General features: G+C 39.7%; 4 protein-coding genes and 3 non-coding genes across 7 annotated transcripts; 4 read left to right on the top strand and 3 right to left on the bottom strand.

Moving 5' to 3' along the window:
• Positions 1–479: 479 nt before the first annotated feature.
• On the top strand, positions 480–3,556 carry LOC104764702 (threonine dehydratase biosynthetic, chloroplastic). Its single transcript, XM_087501971.1, has 9 exons — positions 480–1,092; positions 1,236–1,415; positions 1,503–1,772; positions 1,922–2,128; positions 2,208–2,456; positions 2,535–2,605; positions 2,685–2,802; positions 2,911–3,045; positions 3,142–3,556. The coding sequence occupies exons 1-9, from the start codon at positions 688–690 to the stop codon at positions 3,280–3,282; spliced, it is 1,776 nt and encodes a 591-aa protein (XP_087358097.1). The 5' UTR covers positions 480–687; the 3' UTR covers positions 3,283–3,556.
• A 788-nt stretch (positions 3,557–4,344) lies between these two features.
• Positions 4,345–6,226, top strand: LOC104764701 (uncharacterized). The gene has a single exon (XM_010488284.3). It carries the CDS (start codon positions 4,865–4,867, stop codon positions 6,194–6,196), a length of 1,332 nt encoding a protein of 443 aa, XP_010486586.2. The 5' UTR covers positions 4,345–4,864; the 3' UTR covers positions 6,197–6,226.
• A 310-nt stretch (positions 6,227–6,536) lies between these two features.
• TRNAR-UCU (transfer RNA arginine (anticodon UCU)) lies at positions 6,537–6,609 on the bottom strand. Its single transcript has one exon. It is a non-coding gene; the product is annotated as a tRNA-Arg (tRNA).
• A 73-nt stretch (positions 6,610–6,682) lies between these two features.
• On the bottom strand, positions 6,683–6,755 carry TRNAR-UCU (transfer RNA arginine (anticodon UCU)). The gene has a single exon. It is a non-coding gene; the product is annotated as a tRNA-Arg (tRNA).
• A 907-nt stretch (positions 6,756–7,662) lies between these two features.
• Positions 7,663–11,929, top strand: LOC104764700 (uncharacterized). The gene is made up of 7 exons (XM_087501970.1): positions 7,663–8,762; positions 8,855–8,999; positions 9,083–9,136; positions 9,215–9,306; positions 9,763–9,998; positions 10,103–10,273; positions 10,626–11,929. Exons 1-7 carry the CDS (start codon positions 7,939–7,941, stop codon positions 10,724–10,726), a joined length of 1,623 nt encoding a protein of 540 aa, XP_087358096.1. The 5' UTR covers positions 7,663–7,938; the 3' UTR covers positions 10,727–11,929.
• On the top strand, positions 10,818–11,929 carry LOC104764699 (uncharacterized). The gene has a single exon (XM_010488282.3). The coding sequence runs from the start codon at positions 11,290–11,292 to the stop codon at positions 11,740–11,742; it is 453 nt and encodes a 150-aa protein (XP_010486584.1). The 5' UTR covers positions 10,818–11,289; the 3' UTR covers positions 11,743–11,929.
• A 274-nt stretch (positions 11,930–12,203) lies between these two features.
• Positions 12,204–12,286, bottom strand: TRNAL-UAA (transfer RNA leucine (anticodon UAA)). The gene has a single exon. It is a non-coding gene; the product is annotated as a tRNA-Leu (tRNA).
• Positions 12,287–13,436: the final 1,150 nt, after the last annotated feature.

The raw sequence follows: 13,436 nt of genomic DNA, 5'->3' as shown, positions 1-13,436 counted from the left end.
TGTTTCGTTTTTCTGGTAGTCAAAGAAAATGGTTTAGGATATGTGAGGTCATCAGTTTGATTTGTCTCGCCTGGACGTCAAGTTAAATTTATAATTTTTTTATCAGATTTAATTTTATAACACAAATGATTTTTATATTTAAAAAAATTGTGTATCTGAAATTTTTTTTTTCTTAGTACTAATTTTAATTTTTTTTATGAGATAATATTTTATTACCGTAATCAATCATATATAACTTTTATCAAAATATATCACTACGCGTGGGTTCAAAACCTAGTATCTAAAATAATTTGTCACATAAATCAAAATTTTGCTAACTTTTTTAAATTTAATTAATTTTAAATATTCTTTTTTGGGTATCCGGTAGTTTGGGTGCTAATCGGGTTCTAAAATTTGTAACCAAAACCGATCCAAACTCGATAGTACCTAAACCGAACCAAACCCATATCTAAAACTACTCTAATAAATTCTATTATTCTAAACCCGTTTATCCGAAGCCGATTGGATAATACCCGAACCCGAATGTCCAGCCGGAAAAAGTCAGGCTTACTGTTTGGTGAGACCCGGTTACAAGGTTTAAAAACCAAACCGGTCACGGGTAGTTTTGTTGTTGTTCTTATAAGAGCCGCCACTTAGCTCTCTCTCTCTCTGTATCTCTTTCTCTCTTTCTATAAACCCAGAGCCGCCATGGATTCCGTCCGGCTTCCAACGGCTCCATCCTCTCTCCGTAGCCACATTCCCCTGCCTTCAAAACCTGTGATCGGAGTCACTCACTTCTCTCGATCTCGTATCACAGTCGCAGTTTTGTCCCGAGACGACACATCTATGGCTCCACCGCCTCCGATGGCTCCTCTGCCACGTCTCAAGGTCTCTCCGAACTCGTTGCAGTACCCTGCCGGTTACCTCGGTGCTGTACCAGAACGTACCAACGATCCCGAGGACGGAAGCATCACGGAAGCTATGGAGTATTTGACGAATATACTGTCTACTAAGGTTTACGACGTCGCCATTGAGTCACCACTCCAATTGGCTAAGAAGCTTTCTAAGAGATTAGGTGTTAAAATGCTCCTTAAAAGAGAAGACTTGCAACCTGTAAGTTAATAAAGCTTCTCCCTTTTTAAAGTCTCGAGATTTACATACATTTGGTTGATTTTGGCTGAATCATGTATGGGGAATAGAGGTTACATTTGAGATTTATGTCTAGGGACTGAGTGGTATCTGTATATGTGTTTTAGGTTTTCTCGTTTAAGCTTCGTGGAGCTTACAATATGATGGTGAAACTACCAGCAGATCAGTTGGCAAAAGGAGTTATCTGCTCCTCAGCTGGAAACCATGCTCAAGGAGTTGCTTTATCTGCTAGGAAACTCGGCTGCTCTGCTGTGATTTATATGCCTGAAACAACCCCAGAGATCAAGGTAATTTTTCAATTTTTAAAGCTTTCTTTGATGTCTTGGATCATCTCTGAAGTTTAGTATCTGATGGTCTTCTGGGATTGATCACAGTGGAAATCTGTTGAGGAGTTGGGTGCAACGGTTGTTCGTAAGGGTGATACGTATGATGATGCACAAGCACATGCTAAGGAACGAGCTTTAGCAGAGGGTTTAACGTTTATACCTCCTTTTGATCACCCTGATGTTATTGCTGGACAAGGGACTATTGGGATGGAGATCACTCGTCAGGCTAAGGGTCCATTGCATGCTATTTTTGTGCCAGTTGGTGGTGGTGGTTTAATAGCTGGTATTGCTGCCTATGTCAAGAGGGTTGCTCCCGAGGTACTCTTTCTACAGTGTCACCATTGTTCTGTTCTTGTTACTAACAGCTAGCTGAGACAAAATCTGACAGTTTCATTGAGAATTGAGTTCCTTTTGTTTTCTAGATTTGTAGCTTCTGTTTCTTATTGTGACTTCTTTGGGTTGTGCAGGTGAAGATCATTGGTGTAGAACCAGCTGATGCAAATGCAATGGCGTTGTCGCTGCATCACGGTGAGAGGGTGATATTGGACAAGGTTGGGGGTTTTGCAGATGGTGTAGCAGTTAAAGAAGTTGGTGAAGAGACTTTTCGTATAAGCAGAAATCTAATGGATGGCGTTGTTCTTGTCACTCGTGATGCTATTTGTGCATCAATAAAGGTACGGTACTGTCCTTGATTCGTTATCTCTTGTGGTATGGTGTTTTGCAATGTAGATAATCGTATACTTGTTTCTACAGGATATGTTTGAGGAGAAACGGAACATATTGGAACCAGCAGGTGCTCTCGCGATCGCTGGAGCTGAGGCATACTGTAAATATTATGGCCTAAAGGACGTGAATGTCGTAGCCATAACCAGTGGTGCAAACATGAACTTTGACAAGCTAAGGATGGTGACAGAACTCGCCAATGTCGGTAGGCAACAGGAGGCTGTTCTTGCTACTCTCATGCCGGAAAAACCTGGAAGCTTTAAGCAATTCTGTGAACTGGTGTGTGTTTTGTATTATAGCATATAGAAGTTAATCCCAGTACAGAGGGCATCTAATACAAAACATTGATGGGTGCAGGTTGGACCAGTGAACATAACCGAGTTCAAATATCGATGTAGCACAGAAAAGGAGGCTGTTGTATTATACAGGTAAGTGTGGAATTAACTTTTCTTTCCGAGTAGTTTATTTATCCTCAAATCCGCACAATTTTGTGTACTGTTTGTCTAGTGTTGGAGTTCACACAGCCGATGAGCTCAAAGCACTACAGAATAGAATGGAATGCTCTCAACTTAAAACTGTCAATCTCACAACCAGTGACTTAGTGAAAGATCACCTGCGTTACTTGGTGCGTCCTTGATCGATTTCTCTCTGTGCTTAATTCTCCTTTATGATTACCACATTTCCGATTCATTTCCATTGGTTGATATGTGAATCACACTTTATACATATCAAGATGGGTGGAAGATCAAGTGTTGAAGATGAGGTCCTATGCCGGTTCACCTTTCCCGAGAGACCTGGTGCTCTAATGAACTTCTTGGACTCTTTGAGTCCACGGTGGAACATCAGCCTTTTCCATTACCGTGGACAGGTTTGTTTCACAATTCACCATTTCATCATAAAAAATGTTCTAATGGATCTTTGAGTCTGGTGCTTACTATACAATCTTTATTTGTTTTTAAAAAAGGGTGAGACGGGCGCGAATGTGCTGGTGGGGATCCAAGTGCCCGAGCAAGAAATGGAGGAATTTAAAGACCGAGCGAACGCTCTCGGATATGACTACTTCTTGGTAAGTGATGACGACTACTTTCAGCTTCTGATGCACTGAGTTAGAAGCTGTGATGGATAATCTAAATCCCAGGAAGAAGAAGAAGAACACATCAGAGTCTTCCTCCTGATTAGGTTGTTCTTGAGCTACTTTTGTCTGTTTTTACTCGGGTCTGTCCGTTTAGTACGGGCCTCTGTCACCGTAGTAGTTGAGTGAGTAACCTTTATTTATTTGCTACCTATGTATAACTCTGTAGACCGTGGGATACCTTTGAGTTTCACCAAGTAATTTGAGGCTAGCCTCCCAATAAAAAGTAGTTTTCTAGTGTTTTGAATATGTTATGCAGATTTTGAAAAGACACTACACTACTTTCTGGTAGAGAATAAGACAAAAGAGAACGATGACGTGTTAAAAGCAGAGGTAAAACGTAACTTTGCATCAAAAAGTATAACTAAGAAAAAATGCGCTTGAGCTCTTCTTATAAACACTAAATAAATTTGGCTTCTTCACGTTTTTCGGATGTATATGAAACCAGACATGATTGTAGTGTTGTTCATCTGTCTAGTTGTAGTCATCTGACTCTTATGATTTTTAAAAAAACTTGGTGATTGTTTTTTTCAATGAGGCAAAGACTAACAAGGGTTTGCCTCTACCTAACTTTTTAGGCTCAGTTTTACAGCCTAATCTTGTTTAAGTACCAAATCCATCATTTTTTGTTGTCACCGGGAAAAAATGTCACAATCATTAGTTTATTAAGCGGTTAACCACATACTTTGTATTTCGTTAAAAAAAAAAAAACCCCTAAATTTATTATATCTATTTTTATTTAAACCACTTTTCAATAATTATAGATATTTGTATTTTCTATGCAGATTTGTATGATTGTTGAAAAGAGGTTTAAATTAAGAGTGTTTTTTGAATATGGTTTTACTGAAAACATTAAGAAAAATAAAAATATAGAGATATTTGTATGATTATTGAAAGAGGTTTAAATAAAGAGTGTCTTTTTAATATATTCAGATATTTAATTAAAAACAATGAATCATTAAGAAAAAAAAAATCTAATGAAAATGTAGGTTGGATTGAATTTAATGTCAGAAAGAAAAGTAAAACAGTGGCCAAAAGAAACAAAAGGCAGCTCCATTGTTTTGTCCAAAACCAGCCCCCTTGGTTTAGTTTAGGCCTTCGTTTGTAATCCCAAAAAGGAAACAATTTTTAAAAAAAAAAAAAAAACCACAAAAACCATGGGCAGTTTTCAGATCATCTCTTTCCCCTAAAACCATCTGCTCTCCTTTTCCCCTGTATGTACAGTATATTTACTCTCTCTCTCTCTCTCTCTCTCTCTCTCTCTCTCTCTCCTCCTTTTTGACTCCCAAATCCTAAAACCGCTTCACAAAAATCTACTTCTTCAACACAACTAAAACAACTATCATAATTCATAAGTAAGAAGAAGTCGAAGTTACTAATTACTACAAATTCTTGTCGGAATTCTCTTACTTGGTCGGGAATTCGAATTCTTTCGCATCTTTTTTTGTTGGGGTTTATGAGAATTCTCGAATTCTGGGTTTGATTCTCTTATCTTATCTACAATTTGTTGCAAAATTTTCAATTTTTTTTGTCCAATTTAGGGTTTCAGAGTTCGATGGAATCGAATGTGATGTTTTCTGGGTTTAGCCCAAGAATGCTAAGCTTAGAAATGCCGCAGAATCCACAAAATCCAAAAACAGTTCATCAATTCCAGCATCCTCATCCTTACACAAACTCCAACGATCAGCAAACTCAGCCACCGATTAAACAACCCTTATACCCATCATACGCCTCTGCAGCTCCTTCTAAACTCAAACAATTGTCACCCATCAGCGGCGGTTGCAACGGAGACGACGAAGATCGCGGTTCAGGTTCCGGGTCGGGTTGTAACCCGGAAGACAGCGCGGGAACCGACGGGAAGAGGAAACTGTCACAGTGGCATCGGATGAAATGGACGGACACGATGGTTCGGCTTCTAATCATGGCAGTGTTCTACATCGGCGACGAAGCTGGTTTAAACGATCCAATCGATGTCAAGAAAAAGGGCGGCGGCGGCGGTGGAGGAGGGGGGATGTTGCAGAAGAAAGGGAAGTGGAAGTCGGTGTCTAGAGCTATGGTGGAGAAAGGTTTCTCTGTTTCACCGCAACAGTGTGAAGACAAGTTCAATGACTTGAACAAAAGGTACAAGAGAGTTAACGACATCCTCGGTAAAGGCATAGCTTGTCGTGTCGTTGAGAATCAAGGGTTGTTAGAGAGTATGGATCATCTCACTCCCAAGTTGAAAGATGAAGTCAAGAAGCTGCTTAACTCTAAGCATCTCTTCTTTAGAGAGATGTGTGCTTACCACAACAGTTGTGGTCATCTCGGTGGTCACGACCAGCAGCCACCGCCGCAACAGAATCCGGTTTCGGTTCCGGTTCCGGTTCAGCAGAACTGTTTTCACGCGGCGGAAGCGGGGAAAATGGCGAGAATTGCGGAGCGTGGGGAGGTGGAGGTAGAGTCGGATATGGCGGAGGATTCGGAGTCGGAGTCGGAGATGGAGGAATCAGAGGAGGAGGAAGAAGAAGAGACGACGAAGAAGAAGCGGAGGAAGGTACTGACGATGGCGGTGAAGCGGTTGAGGGAAGAAGCGGCGCGTGTAATGGAAGATGTTGGGAAGAGCGTGTGGGAGAAGAAAGAGTGGATGAGGAGAAAGATGTTGGAGGTAGAGGAGAAGAAGATTGGGTATGAGTGGGAAGGGGTTGAGATGGAGAAGCAGAGAGTGAAGTGGTTGAGATATAGGAGCAAGAAAGAGAGAGAGATGGATAAAGCTAAGCTTGATAATCAGAGACGGAGGCTTGAGACGGAGAGGATGGTTTTGATGTTACGGCGGAGTGAGATTGAGTTGAATGAGTTACAACAGTCTTCGGGTAAACGGGTTGACCCGAGTTCCGCCGCCACCAGATGATGTTGATTAATGATGTGTTTATTTTTATTATGGTCTTAGGTTTTTCTTTTTAGTGTTTTTGGATTTAGATTTTGTAACTTTGTAGTTTTTTCCTAGTGTGGAGGATGTTTAGGATTCAGGCACTATTAATCAGCATATTAAAATCAGTTCATTTGGTAAAGTGGAAGGAAACATACTTTGTAGGCAAAAAAGAAGTCTTTTAAATCAGCAAATTGGTTAGCACAACATGTGTAGATTCCATTAGAAACTGTGGAGTATGCGGATATAGACATGTACGTTAAATTTGGTAAGCAACACATACAAACGGAAAGAAAAAAAAAAAAAAAAAAAAAGAACAGAGCACACCCGGTGGGACTCGAACCCACAATCCCTTGATTAGAAGTCAAATGCCTTATCCATTAGGCCACGGGTGCTTTTGTTATTAGGCTATTTAGATATGTATAAGACTAAAATCGATAAAATAAAAACAATAAGAAGTAAAGTTAGCACGCCTGGTGGGATTCGAACCCACAATCCCTTGATTAGAAGTCAAATGCCTTATCCATTAGGCCACGGGCGCATTTTGTTTGCAATCGTCGAGACCTGATTTTTTTCACCGACAGTAAGATTCAATGAGCAATTCAAGATTTAATGAACCTACATGTTTTTCATATTGGAGGAGCATCATCTAATATCAACAAATAGCGTGAAACCAAACGTGTTTTGAAATTGCTTTGAAAGTCCTAACAGTTTTCATCTAATGAAATTTGTATTTTTTGTCCGAATATGAATATGTGTTACCAAAGTTGAGTTAAATCACAAACACTCCCGTTATTAAATTAGTGTCGTGAATTATAGTGTACAGTTTTGATTTGTCCCTGAACAAATGATGGCAAAGTGATCGGACGGGACGAGTATACACAGTGGGCACGATGATGACTCATGATATTAGTATGATTACTTGTTGTAAGACATAAGAATCGTTCACCATTTCAAGCAATCATACTAATATATCTAAAATTGAGAGGTAGACATTGGACTAAACCAATTTCTTTTCAGATGTAAATGTCAACACTTTTTTTCCAATGTTTTAAATTGAAAGTACTAATGACTGTAACGGAAGCTGATACTCGGCACATAGATAATGTCATAATGGTTACGACTTACGACATGTAATGCTTCTCATGTGCTGTTTCCATTGGTTACGATTTGGATACTTGAGTTTACGGTTACAATTTACGACTTGGTGGGTTTTTTAATTTTGGTTTTGTGAAACTTGAGATAAAATCACACGCAATTTGGTTTTGTTCGTATTTTTTCAGAACATTTCTTTTTCTTTTTGCATGAACATGTATTTTTTACAAAACAACACTCTTAATTATGATATTGTTCAATGAACACAAAGTAGATCATGTAAAGAAACTTTATATCTTGAAAATAATTCAATAGAGGAGCATATAATATCATCATAACACGAATGAGATGTCATACTATTCAAGAAAGTTGAATTAAATGGCATATGGGTTTAATTTAACCAAACCGAATCATGTTTGGTTCGGTTTTGTTTGGCTGATTAAGCATTTTTTATTTTTTATTCCCAACCAACCCTTACCACTGCCTAACGGAGCCGTTTTGTGACGGCCCATCCCCTTTTGCGCTAGTTCACGTCTTGACGCCTTCTTCTTCCGTTTCTTCGTCCTCTCGCCGCTAATTAACGCCGTCTCTGGTGCTACCGCCGCCGTGTAACCCTAACGGTATCTTTAATGGCGTCGTGTGATGACGATTTCTCTCTACTTGGAGACGATCAATCAAACCCTAACCAACATCAACATCACCACCATCACCAAGTTCTTCATCACACACCGTACGCTCCTAGGCGATTCACCCCGAAGCCATCTAACCAGATCCATTTGTCGCATCACCACCAGAGGAACGGCGACGAGAACGACGAGAACGATGTCGTTGTAGAGGCTTCCTCCGCTTTTCACGGTGTCAATCCTTTCGTGGCGGACGAAAATTCGAATCCGTATGATGATAATAACCCAGCTGTCGACGAAGACGAGGATCTCGATGCGGACAGATCCAGAATCGGAGGTGCTCGTCTAGAGAAGAGGCAGAGTCAGGAGGAGCTTAGTGACGGAGGAACAACGAATGGTGGTGAGACCACTCCCCATGGTAGCTTTAAGCGGCCGAGGACATCGTCTTCCTCTGCTGGTGAGTACAGGAAGGATAGGGAAGAGTGGAGTGATGCGGCCATCGCGTGTTTGTTAGATGCGTATTCCGATAAGTTCACACAGCTTAACCGAGGGAATCTGCGGGGGAGGGATTGGGAAGATGTCGCTTCATCGGTGAGTGAGAGGTGTGACAAGCTGAGTAAAAGTGTAGAGCAGTGTAAAAACAAGATCGATAATCTCAAGAAGAGGTATAAGCTAGAAAGGCATAGGATGAGTGGTGGAACATCATCTAGCAACTGGCCCTGGTTCAAGAAGATGGAAGATATTGTGGGCAATTCATTGGCGACGAAAGGTGCGTCGGATGAAGATAGAAGCGGCAGCTCAATGGGGAATCCTGTGAAGCCAGCTAGGAGGTAATGCAGAAACGATCACTAGCATCCCTGTTGTATTGTGTTCTTGCCCTCTTGTAAATTTGAAAGTTTTTGGTTTTGTATTCTTGTTTCAGGTATCCCTTGGTAACGTATAACCCTCCAGTTCAGATAAATAACGTCAAACCCAAGGCTAATTCACACCCTAGATGGCGAAGAGTGGTTCTGAAAATCAGTGGGGCAGCTCTTGCTTGCACGGGTCCTAATAACATAGATCCAAAGGTTTCTTCCAGACTCCATTATCTTTTTCGTTCAAATATTTTCATTATTTGGTTCAGCATTAAATTCTCTTCTTGGTTATTTAGGTAATCAATCTGATTGCCAGGGAAGTTGCAATGGCTTGTCGTCTTGGTGTAGAGGTAATACTCTCAGTTCGAGACTGTTAGTGATTTTATCCTTTCGTTGGACAAATGGTATTTATAGTTTGTTTCTTTCAGGTAGCGATAGTTGTTGGGAGTCGGAACTTTTTTTGTGGCAGCACATGGATAACTGCTACTGGTCTGGATAGAACCACTGCATATCATATCAGGTTGGTCAAAATATTTCAGTAGCTTTTGCCTGCAGAATGTATGATTGCTGTAGTATGATAATTGAACTGGCTACTACAAATACTGTATGAGAATTTTATCTGCTATTTTGGTGGGTTATGTTTTCATATAGATTCATTGTGGTCTGAAGTTCTCACAGATCTGTTGTTTTTTTCATCATACAAATGATCTTACATATCATCATTGCCAAAACATCCATGCACTTCGCAGCTAATTTATATCGTCTTACTATATTTGTCGACATCTTAGAGATGGTTGTTCAGATTAACAAATCAATTTTCTATTTTTTTATGGAGATAGGCTGTTCAGATCAACAAATTTGTATTGTCTTAGTAATATATCAACGAATTTGTCATGGGTTGTTTAGATAAACAAAAGTATGTTCTGTTTTGGTGGATATAGGTTGTTCTGCTCACCAAATATTTGTTGTGTAACAGTATGATGGCTTCTGTGATGAATTCTGCTTTGCTTCAATCATCTCTAGAGAAAATAGGGGTTCAGGCACGATTACAAACTGCAATATCGGTTCAAGGTGTCGGGGAGCCTTACAATCGTCAACGAGCGACCAGACATCTAGATAAGGGAAGAGTGGTAATATTTGGTGGCATAGGTGCAACGCTTGGAAATCCACTTTTATCCTCTGATGCATCTGCCGCCCTTCGAGCTATAGACAGTACAAATTTTTACTCCCTTTTAGTGTTCCTTACTGCACCAACTTAAATCTCGATCAGTAACTGGTTTGAAGTCCTAACCTAAGTCTCTCCTACACATTATCAGTTAATGCGGAGGCAGTGGTGAAAGGAACAAACGTTGATGGTGTGTATGACTGCCATTCACAAGATAGTAATGTGACATTCGAGCATATAACATTTCAAGATTTGGCTTCTAGAGGTCTTACATCAATGGATACAATGGCCCTTAACTTCTGTGAAGAGAACAGCCTTCCAGGTCGGGGTCTCTCTCTCTCTCTCTCTCTCTCTCTCTCTCTCTCTCTCTCTCTCTCTCTCTTATATCAGACACTGGGATAAATAGTTAAACCTGGTGATTTGCAGATTATAGAATTTGTCTTTGGAATTCATCGGTAAACATGTAGATATTCCTTAGGTTTGTTCTCACCTCATCCATTGTAGGCCATTCGGTGCTAGACGGTTTACTCTAGATGGGACCTCTAGAAGCCTGATTTCACTATAATAAAATGAATACATAGCCAGTGATGATTGCTTAGCACTGGGATGATAGAATAAAATATTGAGAATGTAAAGAACTGATCCTTCTTGTCTGGGTGTATATATAAATACAGTGGTGGTATTCAACTTTCTGGAAGCTGGGAACATCACAAAGGCGTTATGCGGAGAACAAGTGGGTACTTTGATCGATAGAAACGGGAGGGGAGTGAGTTAGTAGTAGTACGTATACGTGTCTTCTTCATTCGTAAGGCTTCTGTAACTTTATAAACTCGTTTTTAAGTAATTATATTTTCATAGATGAGTTGACAAACCAAAGGAGAGTCTCTTAGCTCTTCTTCACTTGGAGTTGCTCTCCTTTCACTAAGTTTTTTTTTTTTCTTTTAATCAATTTTTTTTTTCTTAGCAGCATCTGAGTTGAGTTAACTCTGCAGTTGTATATTCCTCACGTTGTAATGTTAATGTATCTTGATGTCGTATCTATATAATCTGATCATGATGTGAACAAAAAAAAAGCACATGTATGGGGTCGTCGAACGGATAATTACGACATTGTATTAGATAATTAAAGCAAAAATAGAAAGAAAATATAGTAAAAAAAGAGACGTTTCCGTAAGCTACGAGAAAGACAACGTATTCGCTAGAACGTTCGTCAGATATATATGTCTCCTCCCTTCTTATCTACTCTTCACTCTCTCTATATTTATATATAAACAAAACACTCTTCGGTTCTCTTGAAATAGCAAAGTATTGTGATCATCATACTTGAATCTTTTTGAGATGCAGGCTGTATCGGTTGACGAAACCAAAAACACGGTGGTGCTACGAGCGCAGCACCAGAACGAGGAAGGTCGGAAAGCTGTTGACAAGTTCGAATTGAAGACTCGTAATCCGGAGACGATCAAGAGCGTCGAGCGTAAGCTGATGGAGAAAGGCGTACAGCGGATGGATCGTCATCCTTCCGACGGGATTCCGCTCAGGCGACCGCCGTCGAAGTCAGGTCACGGTGGGAAGTACACGTGGGAGGGACCGGATCGGATGGAGGATTACGAGATGCAGCCAGATCCGGCGGCGATGGATGAAGGGGATCCTAACTACGATGAGGAACAGGTTAAGAAGAATCTCGATGATGACGTGGCGGTGGATCTTGTCAAAGGAGAGGTTGAGGTGGCCAAGAAAGCCCCTGCTGGTGTGGCTAGAGTTGAGGTTGATCCTCGCTTAGTCAGTCCTTGAGTGTGTTTTCTCTTAGAGGTCGTTGGAGGAAGGAAGGAAAATGTTGGGGCCAATCTGAGAAAGAGAGAAAGAAGTTGGGGGGATGTGGAATTTTAAGTTTCTTGTTGTGATGACTTGTAATGTTTCGGTGCTGGAACTTATCTCTGTAAAAAACAATAATTGATCTGTTTGCATTGAAAATTCAACACTCAGTGGCTTTTTTTCTTTCTTTTCACTATTTAGTGTTTTGAACAGTTTTGTTGCCATTATCCACAACAACATTGAAGTTAGGTCTGTTCTGCATATTATGTGGGTATAATATGAATAAACACGCCAAGTGTCATCTCTAGTTCAGTCACATGTACATATTTAATGTGCGGGCAGTCCCCAAGCATACGCATAGACTCAACACTATATAGACAAACTATATTAAATTCACACGACAACGATAGAGGGAAACAAAAATCTTGGAGAAAAAAAAATGCAGGCTGTGGGGTTCGAACCCACGCGCACTTATGTGCAGAAGAACTTAAGTCTTCCCCCTTAACCTCTCGGGCAAACCTGCGCTGATGCTTAATCTTTCATATTTTTTACTGATATTTACAATTGTTTAATCGTATTGTACGAGGAAATCGGCCCAACGCAAAACTTTAACACCGAAACATATATAGGCCCAGTTACAAATGGATTCATATTGCAAGACACACATATGGATTCATATAATCTCCTAAATCCTAATCTGTTTGCATTAATCTGAAAAATAAACATCAGTTTAGATATAACCAAACAGCTCCACTGTGTTTAGAGCTTAGTGTGTTGTTTGTTTTTCGTCCTTGATTTCAGTGTCACCTTCTACTTTGGAAAATGTTAATGGATTTTTAGGCCCAAATCGATCAACCTCACACACATTTATGCAAAAGATGTATTGACTGCGTTGAAACGGTTTCTAAACGGAATCGTAGACACGTGATTTTTATTGTTTACGGTTTGGTCATGCGGTTCTCCTCCTCCCTTCTTCTTATTCCACTTGCGCAGACCAATCAATGGCACTCTCTCTTCTTTTTGTTTTGGCAGTTTGTGCTACTCCGACAACAGAATGAAGCATTTAATCTCTCAAATGACCATTATACCCCTTTCTCTTTGTAGCCTTTTGTTTTTATCTTTTTGGTATTTTGTGTTTTTTTAATTTCGTGTGGAAAATGATCTCTTTCGTATTTGTGGATTACATTACTATTTTCTCCTACATGTACTTTTTAGCTATGCTTTTCTATTTCTGGTACATTGCATTGTTTCTAAAAAAAATAAAGATGAGATTAAACCACATTAATGTAAAAAAATAGTTATGGGAGAGAGATTATAATAAGATTCTCTTACTCAAGTGAAAAAAAAAAAACAAGTGGGCCACTATGAAAAGCTAAGGTCAGACTTAGGAATTCAATTCATCAAAATCAAAATATAATTTAAGAGGTCAATTGTGTAATTAATTTTTTTTATAGGGGTCAATTCTGCTATTTTATCAGGGTCAATTTGATTTTTTTCCTAAAAATTCAACTAAATTTAAAATTTCACCAGGGTCAATTGACCCACATGCTTCTACCCTAGCTCCGCCCATGCGTACTCATATACAGCTTTTTAATATGTAATGTGTAACTCAATTTTGATCGTGCAGTAATTTTGTAACAAGAGTTTATTTATCAGTTTTATAAAAAATATGT

The sequence above is a fragment of the Camelina sativa genome, chromosome 19 (assembly GCF_030686135.1).
Source record: "Camelina sativa cultivar CO46 ecotype springtype chromosome 19, ASM3068613v1".
Taxonomy (NCBI): Eukaryota; Viridiplantae; Streptophyta; class Magnoliopsida; order Brassicales; family Brassicaceae; genus Camelina; species Camelina sativa.
The sequence above is the reverse complement of the archived record's forward strand: the minus strand, read 5'-3'. Positions and strand labels throughout refer to the sequence as shown.

Excerpts from the sequence above, each read along its gene's own strand:
- LOC104764702 (XM_087501971.1), top strand. The coding sequence starts at position 688 with ATGGATTCCGTCCGGCTTCCAACGGCTCCATCCTCTCTCCGTAGCCAC. Across the intron at positions 2,606-2,684 it reads GAGGCTGTTGTATTATACAG|TGTTGGAGTTCACACAGCCG; the intron begins GTAAGTGTGGAA and ends CTGTTTGTCTAG. Across the intron at positions 2,803-2,910 it reads AAGATCACCTGCGTTACTTG|ATGGGTGGAAGATCAAGTGT; the intron begins GTGCGTCCTTGA and ends ATACATATCAAG.
- LOC104764701 (XM_010488284.3), top strand. The coding sequence starts at position 4,865 with ATGGAATCGAATGTGATGTTTTCTGGGTTTAGCCCAAGAATGCTAAGC.
- LOC104764700 (XM_087501970.1), top strand. The coding sequence starts at position 7,939 with ATGGCGTCGTGTGATGACGATTTCTCTCTACTTGGAGACGATCAATCA. Across the intron at positions 9,137-9,214 it reads CTTGTCGTCTTGGTGTAGAG|GTAGCGATAGTTGTTGGGAG; the intron begins GTAATACTCTCA and ends TGTTTCTTTCAG. Across the intron at positions 9,307-9,762 it reads ACCACTGCATATCATATCAG|TATGATGGCTTCTGTGATGA; the intron begins GTTGGTCAAAAT and ends GTTGTGTAACAG.
- LOC104764699 (XM_010488282.3), top strand. The coding sequence starts at position 11,290 with ATGCAGGCTGTATCGGTTGACGAAACCAAAAACACGGTGGTGCTACGA.